At 36.5% G+C, this 19,471-nt stretch overlaps 4 protein-coding genes across 8 annotated transcripts in view; 3 read left to right on the forward strand and 1 right to left on the reverse strand.

Annotated features, from left to right (window-relative positions):
• Window positions 1–8,381: 8,381 nt before the first annotated feature.
• On the forward strand, window positions 8,382–11,052 carry LOC123987638 (U7 snRNA-associated Sm-like protein LSm10). Its single transcript, XM_046286289.1, has 3 exons — window positions 8,382–8,593; window positions 8,673–8,790; window positions 10,833–11,052. Exons 1-3 carry the CDS (start codon window positions 8,454–8,456, stop codon window positions 11,025–11,027), a joined length of 453 nt encoding a protein of 150 aa, XP_046142245.1. The 5' UTR covers window positions 8,382–8,453; the 3' UTR covers window positions 11,028–11,052.
• On the forward strand, window positions 8,806–10,921 carry LOC114876387 (5'-nucleotidase domain-containing protein 1). The gene is made up of 2 exons (XM_029187823.2): window positions 8,806–9,105; window positions 9,185–10,921. Exons 1-2 carry the CDS (start codon window positions 9,067–9,069, stop codon window positions 10,712–10,714), a joined length of 1,569 nt encoding a protein of 522 aa, XP_029043656.2. The 5' UTR covers window positions 8,806–9,066; the 3' UTR covers window positions 10,715–10,921.
• Window positions 11,051–13,641, reverse strand: LOC114876389 (acetyl-CoA acetyltransferase, cytosolic). Its single transcript, XM_029187826.2, has 8 exons — window positions 13,434–13,641; window positions 12,950–13,071; window positions 12,582–12,694; window positions 12,305–12,504; window positions 11,997–12,226; window positions 11,732–11,920; window positions 11,499–11,661; window positions 11,051–11,427 (listed from the first exon to the last, which is right to left on the reverse strand). The coding sequence occupies exons 1-8, from the start codon at window positions 13,480–13,482 to the stop codon at window positions 11,309–11,311; spliced, it is 1,185 nt and encodes a 394-aa protein (XP_029043659.2). The 5' UTR covers window positions 13,483–13,641; the 3' UTR covers window positions 11,051–11,308.
• Window positions 13,642–13,999: 358 nt separating this feature from the next.
• The window catches only part of LOC114876386 (MAP7 domain-containing protein 1-like), a 129,970-nt gene continuing 124,498 nt past the window's right edge, over window positions 14,000–19,471 (forward strand). For 4 of the 5 annotated variants that reach the window (XM_029187813.2, XM_046286276.1, XM_046286283.1 and 1 more), the window contains exon 1: window positions 14,000–14,140. In XM_029187813.2, the coding sequence (XP_029043646.1) occupies window positions 14,095–14,140 (46 nt within the window). In that variant the 5' untranslated portion in view covers window positions 14,000–14,094. Of the gene's footprint in view, window positions 14,141–15,202; window positions 15,222–19,471 lie in introns of those variants that run through there. The other variant, XM_029187814.2, reaches the window with a different exon arrangement.

A 19,471-nucleotide genomic window follows, 5' to 3' on the forward strand; every position in this document is an offset into this window, starting at 1 on the left:
ATTAATATCCTAATATCAGAAACAATTGAGAAAATAATAATAATTTAACAATAAAATGCTGAAATAGAAAATATAATCAACATCATAATTTAAGTAACAATTAACAAAACAACAATTGAACAACAAAATGCTGTAATAGAAAAGATGATTATTATATACATGAGGAGAATAATTTCCTGAAATAAAATAGCGACCTCCCTAAAATCACAAATTCCCTCAAAACAAACAACATAAAACTTTCAACAATAAAATGCTGAAATAGAAAATATAATTAACATCATAATTTCAGTAATAATTAACAAAATAACAATTGAACAATAAAATGCTGAAATAGAAAATATAATTAACATCATAATTTCAGTAATAATTAACAAAATAACAATTGAACAATAAAATGCTGTAATAGAAAAGATGATTATTATATACATGAGGAGAATAATTTCCTGAAATAAAATAGCGACCTCCCTAAAATCACAAACTCCCTCAAAACAAACAACATAAAACTTTCAACAATAAAATGCTGAAATAGAAAATATAATTAACATCATAATTTAAGTAACAATTAACAAAATAACAAGTGAACAACAAAATGCTGTAATAGAAAAGATGATTATTATATACATGAGGAGAATAATTTCCTGAAATAAAATAGCGACCTCCCTAAAATCACAAAACCCCTCAAAACAAACAACATAAAAATTTCAACAATAAAATGCTGAAATAGAAAATATAATTAACATCATAATTTAAGTAACAATTAACAAAATAACAATTGAACAACAAAATGCTGTAATAGAAAAGATGATTATTATATATGAGGAGAATAATTTCCTGAAATAAAATAGTGACCTCCCTAAAATCACAAAACTCCCCAAAACAAACAAAATAACAAGTCAACAATGAAATGCTGAAATAGAAAATATAATTAACATCATAATTTCGATTACAATTGAAATGAAAAATGCAGAGAACAGAAAATATAATTACCATTACAATCTCAGAGATATTTAATAAAATGAGAACTCACCCAGGCTATGTTTTAAATAAATTGAACCAATTTAAAATGAGAACATGAAATATAATAGATGGGCAAATCAATAAGAAAAGAATAATTTATTTCAATAAAGTAATAAAGAAAAAGGAAATAGGGGAAATAAAAACGCAAGTTGACCTTTTAACGAGCTGGCTGTTGAACTCGTAAAATTTCGAATTTAATATGTTCTCGACGATATGTGCAAAAGGATCATACAAAAAAAAACTAAAAAATGAAAAAACAAATTAGCGAGCATAGTGACAGAATGACTGTCCATCCGAAGATGGAGAGCCATTAGTAGTTCCCCTCTTCTGGGCAAATTTTGCCGGGGCTCTTCAGCGTATAGCCTCTTCTTTCTTCGGCAATAGCCTCACAAAAATCACTCGCGAAAATTTTACGTTTGCTCAGACATTTGTAAAGACATAACACGTAAACGAGCAACGATCCCTTGAATCGCTACTCGCATACCTGCACAATTTTTGCAAATGTCCAAGCACAAAACACTTTTTAATTTCACTTCACTTCACTTCACTGCACTTTCACTTTAATACTTCATTTTTGTAATCGGGTCTAGTACCACGACTACGACTTACAAACTAATAAGGCTTGGCCTTGAAAAAATCAAGAGAGAATGCCAAATTAATTAATTGATAAATTAATTAAATTGCATTTTCATCTTTTCTCTTGATTTTTGGTTTCCCAATCCCAGATACAAGCTTCTCACGTATTAGAGGAAAATACGAAGAGAAACATGAAAGCTTGCTCTGGCCCTGCCTACTTATAAACTAAACTCAATCACACAAGAAGTAAACTACCTGCCTGCCTATCGCTATATTTAAAAAAGGGCAAAAATCATTCTCTCAAAAATTCACTCCACGGTTCTCATACAACCACCCGGGTGCAAAAATGCCTACACCTAGGGAGAACGTCCCGGGACGCCTCCGACACCCGAGTTCAATTCAACTTTCACACTCTAATAAAATCATACCTTTTTGCTGAAATCGACTGACAAATAATAGTGAACATTATGCTAAAGTAATACATTTCATTTTCGTATTCTATTGAATTATCTAATGTAAAAATTTTTCAATTTATTCTTGATAAGTATTTTCTAATGTTATAGTAAGTTAAGATTGTTAATAAACGATACAAATCCCACATCCTAACCACACACACACATGTGGAACTTGTATCGTGGTACACTATTGGTTCACTACTTTTGTCAGTCGCCAAAATGTATTACACTTAAAACTAAACCTTGTCCACCGCCCTCCACCCACGCGAGTACATCTAAGTACCCGAATGAGCTTTGGGCATAAAAATGAACAAGGCCAAAGGTATTTTCACCTACCAGTTTTCTTCATGTGTGCTGAAATGCCTAAGCTAAAACGTATGATTAGCAAAAACTAAAGATGATATTCTCACTTTATTAAAAGTAAGAATATCGGTGAAATTTCACGGCTCCGATTTAGTATATGGGCTAGCGCCCCAAGGGGGTGGAGTATATAGTTGGATAGCTTGGAGGATGACCGCCAAAGAAAGACAGAGTGATTGGGGGTAAAAGGATATGCGTAACGCGGTGTGAGGTCAGTCGAAGACGAGAGCGAATGGAGAAGATAGCGATGAAATAAACGTTTTAATAACTATTTTAATAAAAGTGACTCGACTTTGCAAATATAAAGCTTGAAGAGCAAATACAGAAAAGCAAAATTGAGCAACTATGACATAAAACATGGTGCACTGCTAATATCAGCTGGCAACGGAGGTTCTTAGGCCCCCTGAACTTGCGTTCGACGCTACATACCACCCACCCCGCCTGGACGTCGTAACGCCAGGACAGGATGCACCCCTTCGCTAAGAGCGCTACCCGCCCGTCCAACACGTTGCATCCAACGGTGTCAGATTGACGGACGCCCATAGTATAGACAAAAGGACTACAGTTTAAAATATGGTAACATATTTTCATATGTTCCGTATTTTAAAGCTGCGCCTGCAAAGGCCTAGTAATGCATGGGTTTGTCTCCCATGAGATGGTGTTTCACGGTCTTATGCCGCGGAATCCTTGTAACTAATTCGATTAAATAAATAAAATATTGGATTGAGTTTAAAAACCAAAAGGATTCCCACCGAATACTAGTCAGTGCATTGTCATATTTACTCTCGCGTTGGAAATTTTTCGCAACACTAATTAAAATAGAAAATCCTGATCTAAAAACATGACTAGAACATAAACATCTAACGGGCTAATATTTCACTATACTGGGGTATGCGGGTGGATAAATGATTAAGTGATAGAGTTCGTGAGGCTGAGGTGTGAATGATGAGTGTTTAGAGTCGAGAACCGTGAACGTGACAGAATGAATTTGAAGTATGAACGAAGAGCTTTCTACTATGCTTGAAGAGCAAATACTGAAAAGCAAAATAGAGCAAGTATGACGCTAACATGGTGCACTTCTAATATAGGGCTGGCAAGGGAGGTTCTTAGGCCCCCTGAACTTGCGTTCGACGCTACCACCACCCACCCCGCCTAGGATAGGATGCACCCCTTCGCTAAGAGCGCTACCCGCCCGTCCAACACGTTGCATCCAACGTGTCAGATTGACGGACGCCCATAGTATAGACAAAAGGCTGCAGTTTACAATATGTAACATATGGTCGTGCGCCACATTCTAAAGCTGCGCCTGAAAAGGCCTAGTAATGCATGGTTTTATCTCCCATGAGATGGTTTCACGGTCTTGTGCCGCGGAATCCTTGTAACTAATTTGATTAATTAAATAAAACATTGTGTTCAAAAACCAAAAGGATTCCCACCCTATACTCGTAAGTGCATCGTCATATTTACTCTCGCGTTATTTTTCGCAACACTAATTAAAATAGAAAATACTGATCTAGCAACATGACTAAAGGGGAGCTTTAAATTATGCTTGAAGAGCAAATATTAAAAAGCAAAATTAAGCAAATATGACTCCACATGCGTCCACTGCTAATATCAGCTGGCAACGAAGGTTCTTAGGCCCCCTAGTTCATACGCCAGACGCTACATACCACCCATCCCGCCTGTTTAAGGCACCTGGCCGCAATGGCACTTGGCCATTAAGGCAGGATGCACCCCTTCGCTAATAGCGCTACCCACCCATCGAGCACGTTGCACCCAACGTGTCCGAGTGGTGGACGCTAATAGTATAGGCAAAAGGACTTTAAGACAGCTTAGCGTATGGAGTGCGACATACTTAAATGTCCCGTACTCTATGGCTGTGCCTGCAAAGGCCTAGTAATGCATGGTTTTATCTCCCATGAGGTGGTGTTCACGGTCTTATGCCGCGGAATCCTTGTAACTAATTTCATCAAATAAAAACCAAAAGGATTCCCACCGAATACTAGTCAGTGTATAGTCATATTTACTCTCGCGTTGGACATTTTTCGCAACACTAATTAAAATACAAAATCCTGATCTAGAAACATGTCTGGTACATTAATATCTAACGGGGTAATATTTCACTACACAAAGGTATGCAGGTGGATAAATGGTTATGAGACAGAGTTCGTGAGGTCGAGAACCGTGAACGTGATAGAATGAATTTCAAGTTCGAAAAGGGAACTTTATACAATGCTTGAAGAGCAAATACTGAAAAGCGAAATTGAGCAACTATGACGCTAACATGGTGCACTGCTAATATCAGCTGGCAACGGAGGTTCTTAGGCCCCCTGAACTTGCGCTCGACGCTACATACCACCCACCCCGCCTGGACGTCGTAACGCCAGGACAGGATGCACCCCTTCGCTAAGAGCGCTACCCGCCCGTCCAACACGTTGCATCCAACGGTGTCAGATTGACGGACGCCCATAGTATAGACAAAAGGACTACAGTTTAAAATATGGTAACATATTTTCATATGTTCCGTATTCTAAAGCTGCGCCTGCAAAGGCCTAGTAATGCATGGGTTTGTCTCCCATGAGATGGTGTTTCACGGTCTTATGCCGCGGAATCCTTGTAACTAATTTGATTAAATAAATAAAATATTGGATTGAGTTTAAAAACCAAAAGGATTCCCACCGAATACTAGTCAGTGCATTGTCATATTTACTCTCGCGTTGGAAATTTTTCGCAACACTAATTAAAATAGAAAATCTAACGGGCTAATATTTCACTACACTGGGGTAAGCGGGTGGATAAATGATTATGTGATAGAGTTCGTGAGGCTGAAGTGTGAATGATGAGTGTTTATGGTCGAGAACCGTGAACGTGACAGAATGAATTTCAAGTACGAAAGAAGAGCTAATACTGAAAAGCAAAATAGAGCAACTATGACGCAAAAATGGTGCACTTCTAATACCAGCTGGCAACGGAGGTTCTTAGGCCCCCTGAACTTACGCTCGACGCTACATACCACCCACCCCGCCTAGAACAGGGTGCACCCCTTCGCTAAGAGCGCTACCCGCCCGTCCAACACGTTGCATCCAACGGTGTCAGATTGACGGACGCCCATAGTATAGACAAAAGGCTGCAGTTTATCAAATGGAAGATTTGGTACTCCGCCACATTCTAAAGCTGCGCCTGCAAAGGCCTAGTAATGCATGGTTTTATCTCCCATGAGGTGGTGTTCACGGTCTTATGCCGCGGAATCCTTGTAACTAATTTCATCAAATAAAAACCAAAAGGATTCCCACCGAATACTAGTAAGTGCATCGTCATAGTTACTCTCGCGCTGGAAATTTTTCGCAACACTAATTAAAATAGAAAATCCTGATTGAGCAACATGACTAAAGGGGAGCTTTAAATTATGCTTGAAGAGCAAATATTGAAAAGCAAAACTGAGCAAATATGACTCAAACATACGTCCACTGCTAATATCAGCTGGCAACGGAGGTTCTTAGGCCCCCTGAACTTGCGCTCGACGCTACATACCACCCACCCCGCCTGGACGTCGTAACGCCAGGACAGGATGCACCCCTTCGCTAAGAGCGCTACCCGCCCGTCCAACACGTTGCATCCAACGGTGTCAGATTGACGGACGCCCATAGTATAGACAAAAGGACTACAGTTTAGAATATGGTAACATATTTTCATATGTTCCGTATTCTAAAGCTGCGCCTGCAAAGGCCTAGTAATGCATGGTTTTATCTCCCATGAGGTGGTGTTCACGGTCTTATGCCGCGGAATCCTTGTAACTAATTTCATCAAATAAAAACCAAAAGGATTCCCACCGAATACTAGTCAGTGTATAGTCATATTTACTCTCGCGTTGGAAATTTTTCGCAACACTAATTAAAATAGAAAATCCTGATCTAGAAACATGTCTGGTACATTAATATCTAACGGGGTAATATTTCACTACACAAAAGTATGCAGATTTGTATAAATGATTATGTGACAGAGTTCGTGAGGCTGAAGTGTGAATGATGAGTGTTTAGAGTCGAGAACCGTGAACGTGACAGAATGAATTTCAAGTTCGAAAGGGGAACTTTATACAATGCTTGAAGAGCAAATACCGACCCCTCTGGGGGCCAGCCCATATACTAAACTGATGCCAATTTCGCGAGTAAAATCGGAATAACGTTTCAATTTCAAGAGCGATTTCGTTATCAAAGTAAGTAGTTATAATAATTAATAGTATTCATGCTTATTACTTTGATATTGAAGTCCGCTCATCGCGAAATAAGTTCTTGTACATATAAAAAAGAAAGTGTATTGTGAAGTCGGAGGGTCATCCGACTTCTCTACATTTTTAAACTAGAAATCTATATGTATATGTAAATATGTACAAGAAAACCCTATCCTGAGCTAAGGCATAAAATACACAAAAAAGCAATTTGCACGATTATCATTGTATAAAATGATACAGTGATATTCGTGGGTCACTATGCTCGCTCAAAAAATAAAAATTACAACCAATTCCCGTGTCGCTACGGACCATTCGTCCTACGACATGATGGGAACCGGAGGAACTTTAAAGCATGCGACTCACCGATCGTTGACTTGCACCACTGCACTCGCCACGCATCTTATTGTTAGATTGACCCATAGCTCGACTGTTGGCTCGTCAAAGAAACGGTATCTCCACTGCCCAAAGCACTTATCTGAAAGCATAAAAATCACGATTCTTGAACGATATATGTTTTCTCTCAATTTGGTGTAGTTAATATGCTAATACATAGAATAATTCAAAAATATGCATGCAAAACTATATGGGAATAACTACACCATAAAACACGGTAAAACACATGCAAATACATCCCAAAACACTCGAAGATGAAAACTATAGAACACTATAAAACATTTGCAAAATTATAGTAAAACACATAGGGTACCAATCCATAAAACCTACTAATAAATCCGTATAAATATGCCAAAACACAAAGGGTACTACTCCATAAAACCCACTAATAAATCCGTATAAATATGCCAAAACACATAGGGTACCACTCCATAAAACCCACTAATAAATCCGTAAATATATGCCAAAGCACAAAGGAAACCACACCATAAAGCACAATAAAGCACATGCAGGTACATGGGGTACCACACCACATAGGACACTAATGCACTTGTATAAAAATGTCAGAACACATGGGTGACCACTCCATAAGTCGCACTAATATATCCGTATAAATATTCCAAAACATGGGAAACACTATAGGAAACACCATAGGCACACATAGTAACACTTGTGGTAACACACTGATAAATCCATGCACGAATATCCATAGTATCAATCCGTACCGGTATATGTTTGACAGCTCGACCCATATCCTTCCGCGGTCGCGATAAGACTGATTAGATTTGACCTCTTACAGGTCGCGCGTGTACCGGCGCGCGGCGCGCGCATTCAAGCGTGACGTTCCGCTTCACCGGTTCCGCAGATTTAACTATTTCTATCTGATATTTGTTAATATTTGTTTAATTATTGTTTTATATTTTACAATTATTTATTAATTAAATTATTGTTTTATATTTTACAATTATTTGTTAATTAAATTATTGTTTTATATTTTACAATTATTTGTTAATTAAATTATTGTTTTATATTTTACATTTATTTGTTAATTAAATTATTGTTATATCTATTGAAATTTATTATTTTTATACCTTTTATACACGGATAATCTGACGCATATGTATGCTGTCACAGATCAACAACTATAAGCAGAATTCAATGCATCTATCGGCAGCTTTTTGCGAATATCTCTGAAACTAAGCGAGAACGCTCCTTATATGTATAATAATTTTGATAACATATTCAAAAATCATCGAAATCGGGAAGTATTCACACAATACAATGTGTATATAAATTATTGTTTCCGCTAACAACATCGAACAGTTATAGTTACTTTTGTTGCTTTTGCACAGTTGGCTACTCTTATAAATTCGCTTGGTCGTAAACGTTTACCGGCATTAGCATGTGTATAATCGTTTGAGATCATGACTCTTGAATCGAGTAAAGAAAGATATCAATTGTTTAATAGTCTCGCTATTTTATTAAAAGCTGTTGAAAACGAACGAACAACGGTTGACCTTCGAAATGAAGCGTCAGTTTGTGGAATCGTGGAGCACGCAGACGCGTAAGCGGTTTTCATTTAAGTATGCTTCCTTTATTGGTCTAGTGTTGTTTAAGCGTTTTTTCCTTTTTTTCTGTTGTAGTTACATGAATATTGTAATGAGAGATTGCGTTTTTACCGATCCTAGAGGTGATACGTACTGCTACGATATGTTTTTCGTTCAAGCAAGAAACATACGCTTCGTTCATATTCCGCCGAAAGTGAGTAATTTTAAAATATATACTTTCCCGCAATTTTGCGATACAACTCAGTTACATCGTTTCCCCTTGCGAATATCAATAATACGAAATATGTTCATACGTATAAATTATATGTTAAATATACGTTAAATATGGAGAGATAGCCAATACTCAAAATAGGTTATTCTGAATGTGTTATCATGCACATATTATGTAATTCAACTTTCTGTTTTTTACATCGAAAAATTAGTATAAAAAGGTATCAACAAAAAAGATAGGTTTTATTGTTGATATCAAATGCACGTATTAACACATTGTCTAGGTATTTTTGAATTTGTAAGTTGAGACTGTACTATCTGGTTAGAAGTAAAAATTTCGAATCACTTGACTCATGAGCAAACATTCTTATTTATAGTTGAATTGCTCATATGCATTTAGCAAACACCTGCATGTGTCATTAAAACAGGAAATGTCAAGAACTTTGTTCTCATTTTATAGACCATTGAAATCTTATCTGCAGGTGTATAATACTTTAAACTGTAAAATTGGTAATAAACTAAGGTTTTTTACATATTTTTTAAGTCCCATAAATACTAAACAATATACAACAGTGTCTACTAGTCCATCAGTACATGTGAAAATGAGTACTATCAAGTTATTGGATTATGATTGTATTGGCTTTGATTTAGATAATACACTTCTGTCTTACAATGTGACCAATATGGTGCATTTGATATATGAAACATTGGCTGATTATTTGATAAAGGAAAAAAGTTATGATTCAAAGTATTTATTACAATCATTGGAAAACAAAGATCTGGACTTTATGCAGAAAGGATTGTTCCTAGATTTTGAAAAAGGAAATTTACTTAGGATCAGTTCTAATGGTATAATTCAAAGAGTATGTCATGGAACTAACTTATTAAGCACTAAACAAATTAAAGAAATATATCCTGAACAAAGATGGGAGGCTACAGATGCTTTCTGTAATGATATGCTATCTACATGGAATGGTCCTATATCAATGATAATGAGAAGTTTATTAGATTATTTTGATATTTCCACATCTCTAATATTTGCAAGATTAATAGATACTCTTGATGAAAAATATGAAAGACCTCTAAATGCATACAATGTTTGGCCTGATATGTTAGATGGATTAATTGAAATGTTTAACAAAGATCATTTTAAGTTAGACAAAGGAAATTTTTTTCCTAGCTTAAAAAAGAATCCTCACAATTACATACATAAATGTAATGAAAGAACTATATGTTGGCTTCAAGAATTAAAGAAACATTGTAAAACTTTTCTCATTACTGGATCAAATGTTGATTTTGTTGATTTTACTGCTACTTATGCTTTTGGAAAAGATTGGAAATCTCTATTTGATATTGTTATTTGTTATGCAAAAAAGCCTGGCTTTTTTACTGAACAACGTCCATTTTATGAAACTATAAATTATGAAGAGGGTGCAATGATAGAAAGTAAAGATTTGAAACAGGGTAGGATATATAATGAGGGTAACTGGAAAGGTCTCGTTGAATTTCTAAAACGTGAATCTAATAAGAAAAACCCTCAATGTTTGTATATTGGTGATAATCTTATACAAGATATTTATGTACCTAATGCATATGTACAATGTGATACAATAGCTGTTATTGAAGAACAAATGTCTGAAGGAATGGTTTATCAGGGATTATCACATCCAGATGAAAAAGTGTTAAACTCCACATTTTGGGGTTCTTACTTCTGCTTGAAAGATTCTAGGGTTAATATGGACTCTTTATGGGGTTATGTTATAAAAAAATACTCAAAACTTTGTATACCAACAGTAGATGTAATAGCTCAAGAGCCATTAGAAAAATCTTATGTATGTTTTAATGAAAATGAGAAAAAATATGATGGATATTATCCTGCTGTACCTCTCAGTCTATCAACTTTCTAAAGTTTTATTAATATAAACTTCTCTTTTCATTAACTACAGAAAAAGCTTCATAATTTTATGTTAGCTTACATATAAAAGTGTATTTTTATAATATTTATAAACGTATTCTTAATTTAAGATACGTATAATACCAGCTATCAAGGAACAGTTGCAACATTTATTAAAGCCCAAAAGACCATTTATACATACTGAACGTACATTTAAAACAAAACGTGCTGAACAAAGACAACAAGAAGGGCTAGCAGCAGTGGAGAAAATTTTAGAAGATAAAAAGAAGGCAGAACAAAATTTTAATGAAAGTAATACTGATTAAGATATTAAATAATAAATAATTCGTATTTTTACAGTATATTTATTTGATCCTCCATATGTACAACTAATTGCAATAAACAAGCATTGCTCAAAATACTGTACATTAATGTAAAAATGTTTAATACTTCAACTAACATTTAATGAAAACATTGTTTTCCGTTATAATTAAAACATAATAGAAGCAGTATGTGATACACTCACATACTTTGTATTCTAAAATAATTTACATATGTCAACAAAATTTTATATTTATAAAATTCGCAGACTAGTCCAACTAAGTGTTTATTGCCTTTGAACAGCAATTGCTATTCCCATTCCACCTCCAATGCACAAGGATGCGACACCTTTATTTCCCCCGGTTCGTTCCAAGGAATGTAATAACGTTACTAATACTCTAGCACCTGAAATATATTTTTAACAATAATGAAAATAGAATTCGTAAGATACTTAATAGTTTGGATGTTCCAAGTACCAGATGCACCAATAGGATGACCCAATGCAATAGCTCCTCCATCTATGTTAACTTTATTAGGATCTAAACCAAGAGTTTGGACACAAGCTATTGCCTGTGCTGCAAAAGCTTCATTCAGTTCATATAAATCTACTTCATCTTTAGTCCACTTTGCTTTTTGCAGCTAAAATAATGCATTTTTTATATATATAAATTCAAAGTTATAATAGGTGGATCTATTTTAATATACTAACTACTAGCTCAACTGCTGGAATAGGACCTATACCCATTACTTTCGGTTCTACTCCAGCTTGGGCTATGGCAACAATTTTAGCTAATGGAGAAAGTCCTTTTTGGGCTGCAGTTTCTGCAGACATAAGAACTACTGCAGCTGCCCCATCATTTATACCAGCAGAGTTACCAGCAGTAATAGTACCATCATCCTAAAAATAATATGATAATTCGACTAATTCTACATGAGCATTTTTATTCATGAAGGAAATATGTGACTAATCATACTTTCAGGAAAACTGGTTTTAATTTTTGAAGATCTTCAATGGTTGTCCCAAACTTAGGAAACTCATCTTTGTCTACAATAATTGACCCTTTTTTGTTAGACACTGTTATGGGGACTATTTCTTTTTTAAAGTAGCCTGCAGTAATTGCATTTTCTGCTCTTTTCTGAGACACAACTGCATAATTGTCTTGTTCTTTTCTACTTACTTTAAAATCCTTAGAAATATTTTCAGCTAGAAAAAATATAATACATTAATAGATATGTGTATATAACACTAATAAAAGAATAATGTGCAAAATTCTTTTGTTACCTGTTATTCCCATATGAATTCCATGAAATGCATCTGTTAAGCCATCAAATACTAATGTGTCTATTAAATTACCATCTCCCAACTTTATACCATTTCTAAGGTATGACACATGTGGTGCCAGACTCATATTTTCCTGTCCAACAGCCACAATTATTTGACTTTCTCCAGCTTTTATGGATAAATAACCATTTAGAATTGCTCTAAAAAAGTTTTTTTTTTAAACAAATGCACTATCATGTTATGCTAAAGATAGTATATACAAAAAATATGTATTTACTTTAAACCAGAACCACATAGCATATTAAGCACATACGCAGGTACAGATATAGGAATGCCTGCTTTTATAGCTGCTTGTCTTGCTGGATTTTGTCCTTGACCTGCAGTTAATACCTAAAGTAATAAAGATCTAACATTACAGTTTGTAACTTAATTGCATTTAATTGTAGCAATTGATATAAGTTATTGGTAGACATCATCTATACCCATCCATTACATATGCCTTATTAAATGCTAATAGTTGTTATTGTTATATTTTTGAAAAAAGATTGCTAAATATTATTTAATGTATTCAGAAGTGACTGATTCAAATATCTTTCAGTAAAGAAAACTTCTTCCATGTAAGAGTAAATTAGAATTTTAAATCACCTGTCCTAATATAACTTCAGATACATCCGTGGCTTTAACATGAGCTCTTGCAAGGCTCTCCTTAATAACAATACTACCTAAATCTGATGCTTTCAGTGATGATAAGGATCCACAAAATGATCCTAAACATAATGAAATATTTTATAAGAAAATAAAGAAAACCTAAAATAAATTGTTATGATCCTTATAATTTTGTTTCTTATTGTATTAAGTATTTTTAACAATATAGCACCCTTACAATTGATATAAATCTTTTTCATCTCACATTATTAATAAAATAATAAAGAAAATATTAACATTTTAATTGTTTTTTAAATGTAAAAAAGAATCATTATATTTAATATAAAAGTTTTTATTAATTAACAATTTAATTTCTTATATTATAATATTTAAACTGAATTAATACTATACTATAATGTATATATATATATTCAGGTATTATTAATTGTTGCAATATTTAAACTTGCAAGATACAAAATTATACCTATGGGAGTCCTGACTGCTGATACAATTACAACGTCACCACTACTCATGTTGAAAATTTATTTCAAACTGCGTCCAAACTGAAGAAAATCTGAATGAAGACTGCCGCCACGAACTTGTATAACGGAAATATTTAAGTTTAAGTAGTAGTCAAGATGATGGGGACTGGGGACGTGTGGGACGTGTGCACAGTAACGGCTTATTGAAAGTATGTCAAACAAAATGTAGCCGCATTTTTTTGTAAATAGTTCCGCGTATCACTTGTAAAACACTTATCAGTATATGTTGTGTTCGTATTAAAAATGCCAAACAAGATTTCTATCAACTATTAATACGAAAAGGAGTATGTTTAGATGACGTTGATGCGTAAGTCATCGAAGTAAATTTGATTAAAGTGTAGGATAAATCTGTGAAATAATTTATTCTGAAAGATTATTTATATGTAACATTTCATTATAATCTTATTTCATTATACAAACAGTTTCAATAATTAGTCTTGGAATATTTATACTGATTCAGATACGATACATCCCTGCCTAACGTCATCGGCTGGCTGACTTTTAATTCGTCGTACAGGTGGCGCTGAACCTCCAATCGTTGTGTCGTGGTGATGCTCGTTTGTTTTTACCCAGCGTGCATTGTGAACAGTGACTGGTGCTAAGATGGCCGACAACAAGGAGGAGATTTCAGAGCTCGTCGAAAAGCGAGGTATTTATTGCAGTTTGTTGATTTACTTCAGGTGATTACCGTTTAGAATAAAAGCTTGATACACGGCGAATGCGTCGATGATCATGGCCGGTCGAAATGATCCGTAATTGCTATAAAAATCACGCCATCTGCACGCACAGTGCCCCAGGAGGAATGATCGCGAAAATCGTCGTGAATGTACTAACGAATCGGGCCCGTTTTCCCTATCTTTCGCAATATTCACGATACTCGTGGCTAAGCTAACCTAGGTTACGCTGACAGGACATGCCTGTCATAGCGACGTCAATCGTAACCAGTGCCAAACATGCCACCTTTTTGACAGGCTTACATACGTGCACACTCGACTGCACGACACCCTTCGTATACAGTGTGTGTAGTACGTAGAAGCAGACAGAACACCGTGCTCGTTCTCGTGTGTCCGCCTAAGCGCTATGCTCGTTACTCATTAAGGTCATACGTCGACGGCCTTGCAATTCGCACCATCGCTGAGGTAATCTCAACTCGAGATTACCGTTATCTCTTACCGCGAATTTACTGCCGGCTGATTCGTCTGTAACACCTAAGTACGTTCTGGTGCCGTGGTGAGCGCGTGTTGCCCACGGGTATCCCGATCACGGTATTCGAACGTCGACCAACAACGAGCGAAACCGTTTCCACCGGGAGGCGCAACGTGTTCGTTGATAATCGGCCAGTTAACAAACACGATGTCACGATAGATCGAGTGCTACCAAACATTCATTGTTTTTGCTCTCGAATATACCTCCTGGAATATTCGATCCTGGTGTTTGGGTTTAATTCCATAATTTCATTGCTCTTAATTGTGTCTTCGATAGGATGTTACACAATTATTATGCGTATTTCTACGTTCACGATGTTCTTACTTTTGTTTTGATACCGAACGGTTGGGAGGGGGCAATTATCATGTTTAGTAACACGTGGCGGTGCCTACCGTTCGTAGACAATTTAACAGTCGGTACAGTTTTCAGGACTCGTTCGTTCAATTCTTAATCTTTATTTGTCCTAATCTCTAATACGTAGCCGTTCTCTGCTCAGTGCGTGCCATACTGTTATCCGTGAATGTGTACGTAAATTAGCAAACCAGTCATTTACTCGATACGTGATCATCGTTCATCGACCGTTTGCTTATTTGCCTGCTGTTTCTTACCGGTCGTTTAATAACGATATTCGTTTTTCACGTGGACGATATTTTCGCCGGTAACCGCGTAGCCCAACAATGATTGGCCGTGTCGTGATCAACATCGCGAGGTGATCAATCGTGATTTCGTGATGTACCTCGTCCCCGTTGCTTTACATATAATGCGATTAACTGTTACACACGCATCGTACGCGTATTATGCACCAACGTCCTGGTATATCGGTGTGTAGACGTCGAACCAGTTCCCATGCGTCTTTATTAGACTTTTCTCCTGAACACGTCTCGGCTGCCTTTTAATACGGATTAGTCGACGCATACGTATCCTAGCAAGAACGAGGATGATATCGAGCCAATTCATTTTGGTGTGAATCGTAAAAGGCGTGTCCAGATCGCGTGACTACCGCTTCTATTCTTCTCAACATTTTTCCCTTAATTTCCGCTTAATCCATTCGGGAACTCCTTTGTCGATCCTCGTTCTGACGGTATTCCACTAACATCGCTATGATAGCGATCTTATGCAGACTAACGGATCAATATCCTCGGTTACTATTTTACCCGTGTGCTTCTTTGGCGAGCGTATTTCTATGTTTTTCTACGGTCAAGTTGGGTATTAACAATTTGATTTATGAACGCCAGAAAAGTTGTAACAAGTTTTCATGTTTGGACAGAAACACACGTTGCATTCGTTATGCAATCCCAATGAGTTGATCTTCATTGCAAATTTTATTGTTGTTTTATATAAAATCGCCTTTCTTTCACGTTACATAAACTTTTTCGTTGCAACAGTAGCATTGTGTTTTTTGAACTGTTGCAACTTTTATACAATATACTGTGTATTTAATATTGTCTCAAATTGTCCTCCACTCGTATCGAGTAATTTTAATTAACCATTTACCATGTGTATTGTGTGGTTCTTAAGTCTTATCGCTGAATCGCATTCGCCAGCTGGCATTAAACATGCTTGGACGAATTTTAACGGAAGGAAGTCGACCATTTGTGCTTCTCCATGAATGCACACGTCTTCCGTTTGTATTCAAATTCAAAATTTGATTATTCCCAGGGCTTTGAAAATTCATCTCTAATCATTTAGTTCTTCTGTTGCTAAATAAAATGTTGATATCATGTATATTTTTTTTTTTTACTAACAATTTTAATCAACTGTGAGTGAGTAGGTGCAGTTTGAAAATAAGGTCGGTGGGTTTGTGAATAAGCGACGTTCTCAATTTTGCTATCAGCCTAGTTATTAACCGGTATGTAAATCATTCTTTTCCGGCTTAACGGAAGTCACCGAGATATATTTGGTACTGTCCTGCTTCAACATACAGATTTTCAAACTTTTCACGTTTATCACGTAAGAATCTAGTGTTGGGTTATTCAACATTTCATAAGTCAATAGAGTCGAATGGTGCGTGGGTTCAGTCGGAAAAACAGGTTATCCAAGAGACATTTATATTTCTTGGAATTCGTAAATTATTACTTTCCTTGACATTCTGCAGAGAATACAATCGGTAGCATTTTACAGAGCTTAACAAAAGGAAGAGAAATATTTTGCAACTCCGAAAAATTAGCAATATTTTAATTGACGATGCACTTTAGTAATTCGATGAATCGCGTCTTTTATTATCAACGAACCCTAACAGACGTCCAATTACTTGTAATTAAATCATTGTCCAAAATTATCATTGTTCCCCACGTTAATACCGTGTGGTCGTCGGTGATACGATGCAATAGGTATTACAATGTAAACGTGACTTTCCATACGACATGGCGTCAATAAATGAAACCTCGATAGATATTCCTCGTTGATTTGCTCTATTTGCCGTTCCATTCGGTTGGTACGTGCTGGCGATAGCGAAACAACGCTCCGAACGTCTTGTATGTTTTCTCTTAATATTTTACGATAAAAGCCTCTGCTGGATGCACGGGCACCATAAGCCGATAACTCAACAAAAATTCTGTTTTATCTTTTCATTTTCTGTTCTCTCCGCGTTTTCTCTACCGCAAATAAACCTAAGACCCGCTGGAGACGATGCAGTTGCAACAGATGACGGGGATATTTAAGTAGGTTGTATTTATTTATTCGTGGTGTAGCGTAGAGGATAACGGTGCATCATTGTTTTGGAGTGGTCAGAAACCGTGTTTTCAACGAGCATGGTAACCGTTGCTCGAGGAAATTTCTTCTCGACGTACTCGTGGGATTATTTCCTGAAGCGGGTAAATTATCATCTTCCAGGACGAATTGTAAATGAAAAGCAGACACGCGTTTCTAGTAGCATTTCGTCGTACGGTTTCGCCACGTGCACACAAGGGGATGTAATAAACAGGAAACGATGCAGAACACTTTAAATTGGTCGGCATTTGCTGGACAGCGAATCGTCAAAGGGAAGGTACTAACTAAAGCGTCGTTTAACGAATCGTTCCATTCTATTGACGAGTGCTAGAGCCCCGCGACGCGACGCAATTCCACATGTGGTTCTTCGCACTAGGAGAATCGATACATCCTATGTCATTTCAAAGACTCTTCTATGTTTCCGCTGGTTGCGTTCGATCTTTTCGAGATAACTTTCTTCGAAACTGTACGTATCGTTTAGATGGATTTTTGATCGAAATCGTAGCCTCTTCTTCGGCTCCTCGCCGCGAGATGACCACTAATTACGAACGCAACGCTGCACCGTGTAATACGTACTAATTATTTTAACACCGTTATGTAATTATTAACCAACCACGTTTTTGATCGTGATTTCCTGACCGGGGAATCGTTCGTGGAATGGATTATGCTAGCGTGGTGAAAAAGAGAAAACGAAACTATGAACCTGGTGATAATTAGTAGTTAGAATAATGAGTTCCTTCGCGCATCGTTTTATAGTTTCTTCGTTTATCCGACACGATTTCGCGAGATTCGCCTAGGGAAGCGTTTTTCTATAGAATGAAAGGGTTGAAGAAGACCTAATTTGATTTGATATTGAAAATTTAATTATCAAGGATATTCTGACAGGTAGCTTGACACTGATTTCTATTAGCGCGAATATTTTCGTCGGTAGAATCAGTGTGAATAAATGACACAGGAACTCCGAGGCTATTTACATTTTATCTCTCGATAAATATTCATAATTCTAGCATTCAACACGGCTGATATCTCGTAGTTCGAGTATTTAAATGTACGAATGGTCTATTCCAACTTTGGATCGCCCAAAGGTCGCCTTTTTTCGTTCCATCCTCTCTACAAAGTCGAAAATATACTATTCCGTGGAAAAATATAAAAATACCACGAATTTAATTCTTTTTTTGTCAAAAAGTTTGAGCTAAGGATACCTCAACATATACATTCCACGGAGCACGAGTGGAAAGTCACCGATAGTCGTTAATACCCTGATAAATGTGTTAATAATTTTTATTATAACTTGTACCGTATCAGATATAATCGTTTTTATAGCGGTAATCAAAGTGTCGATAAGAATTCTCCTAATTCTTTCAAAGTTACAGTATCTCGACATTTTGAACATTCGTTGCAACCCACTGCAGTACGAATAGTTCTAGTTCTCTTACGTAAACGTTATAATACATAGTTACAAGATCGCAAAGCTGTCTATCGTATATCAATTTCGCAGAATGCTACGCATAATCGGTCGTATAAATGTGTCATTTTTCCCCATGATGAATTACAGTCAATGTGTCGCGTTCGATAAGATAATTATTTGCAACGTCTCCGCGGAAAGTCGAAAAGAACCGGTACGCTGAAACGAAGCTGGTAGAAGCGCGTTCGCACGATTTATTAGCGCTTAAATTGGCGTATGCGTCACTCCGCGACTACGTGACTAACCGGAACTTTCCTCGCGCGTTAACGCACGTGGATCATGCGGTACGTGCTGGATCTTTGACGATCTCTCGATAGAAATCGCGAGAAAAAAGTCCCTCGCTCGTGTTTTCACGCGTCACGGCCATTAAACGTCGCGAACAGACGCGAGATTTCTGTGTCACCGGTCCACTCGGCCGTTTTGTCCTCTTACACGGAACAAAACGGTTTATTTCATTGAAAGGCCCGTGAAAGTCTGCTTATATCCTCTAGCCAGCGAATGTTTTCTACGCGCATTAATCCATACACGGTGTTATTGTTCGCACACACCAGTTGTTTCTACAGTCTGATTCAGAGGTGTTGTTAAGAAATTCCTCGAAGT

Source organism: Osmia bicornis, chromosome 1, assembly GCF_907164935.1.
Source record: "Osmia bicornis bicornis chromosome 1, iOsmBic2.1, whole genome shotgun sequence".
NCBI lineage: Eukaryota > Metazoa > Arthropoda > Insecta > Hymenoptera > Megachilidae > Osmia > Osmia bicornis.

What these genes read in the sequence shown, in the direction of transcription:
- LOC123987638 (XM_046286289.1), top strand. Translation starts at nt 8,454, where the DNA reads ATGACTCTTGAATCGAGTAAAGAAAGATATCAATTGTTTAATAGTCTC. An exon ending in ATCGTGGAGCACGCAGACGC is followed by an intron (nt 8,594 to 8,672) that starts GTAAGCGGTTTT and finishes TTTCTGTTGTAG; the next exon opens with TTACATGAATATTGTAATGA. An exon ending in TCGTTCATATTCCGCCGAAA is followed by an intron (nt 8,791 to 10,832) that starts GTGAGTAATTTT and finishes TCTTAATTTAAG; the next exon opens with ATACGTATAATACCAGCTAT.
- LOC114876387 (XM_029187823.2), top strand. Translation starts at nt 9,067, where the DNA reads ATGCACGTATTAACACATTGTCTAGGTATTTTTGAATTT. An exon ending in GTCTAGGTATTTTTGAATTT is followed by an intron (nt 9,106 to 9,184) that starts GTAAGTTGAGAC and finishes TCTTATTTATAG; the next exon opens with TTGAATTGCTCATATGCATT.
- LOC114876389 (XM_029187826.2), bottom strand. Translation starts at nt 13,482, where the DNA reads ATGAGTAGTGGTGACGTTGTAATTGTATCAGCAGTCAGGACTCCCATA. An exon ending in CTGAAGTTATATTAGGACAG is followed by an intron (nt 12,695 to 12,949) that starts GTGATTTAAAAT and finishes TTATTACTTTAG; the next exon opens with GTATTAACTGCAGGTCAAGG. An exon ending in TCATCCTATTGGTGCATCTG is followed by an intron (nt 11,428 to 11,498) that starts GTACTTGGAACA and finishes AATATATTTCAG; the next exon opens with GTGCTAGAGTATTAGTAACG.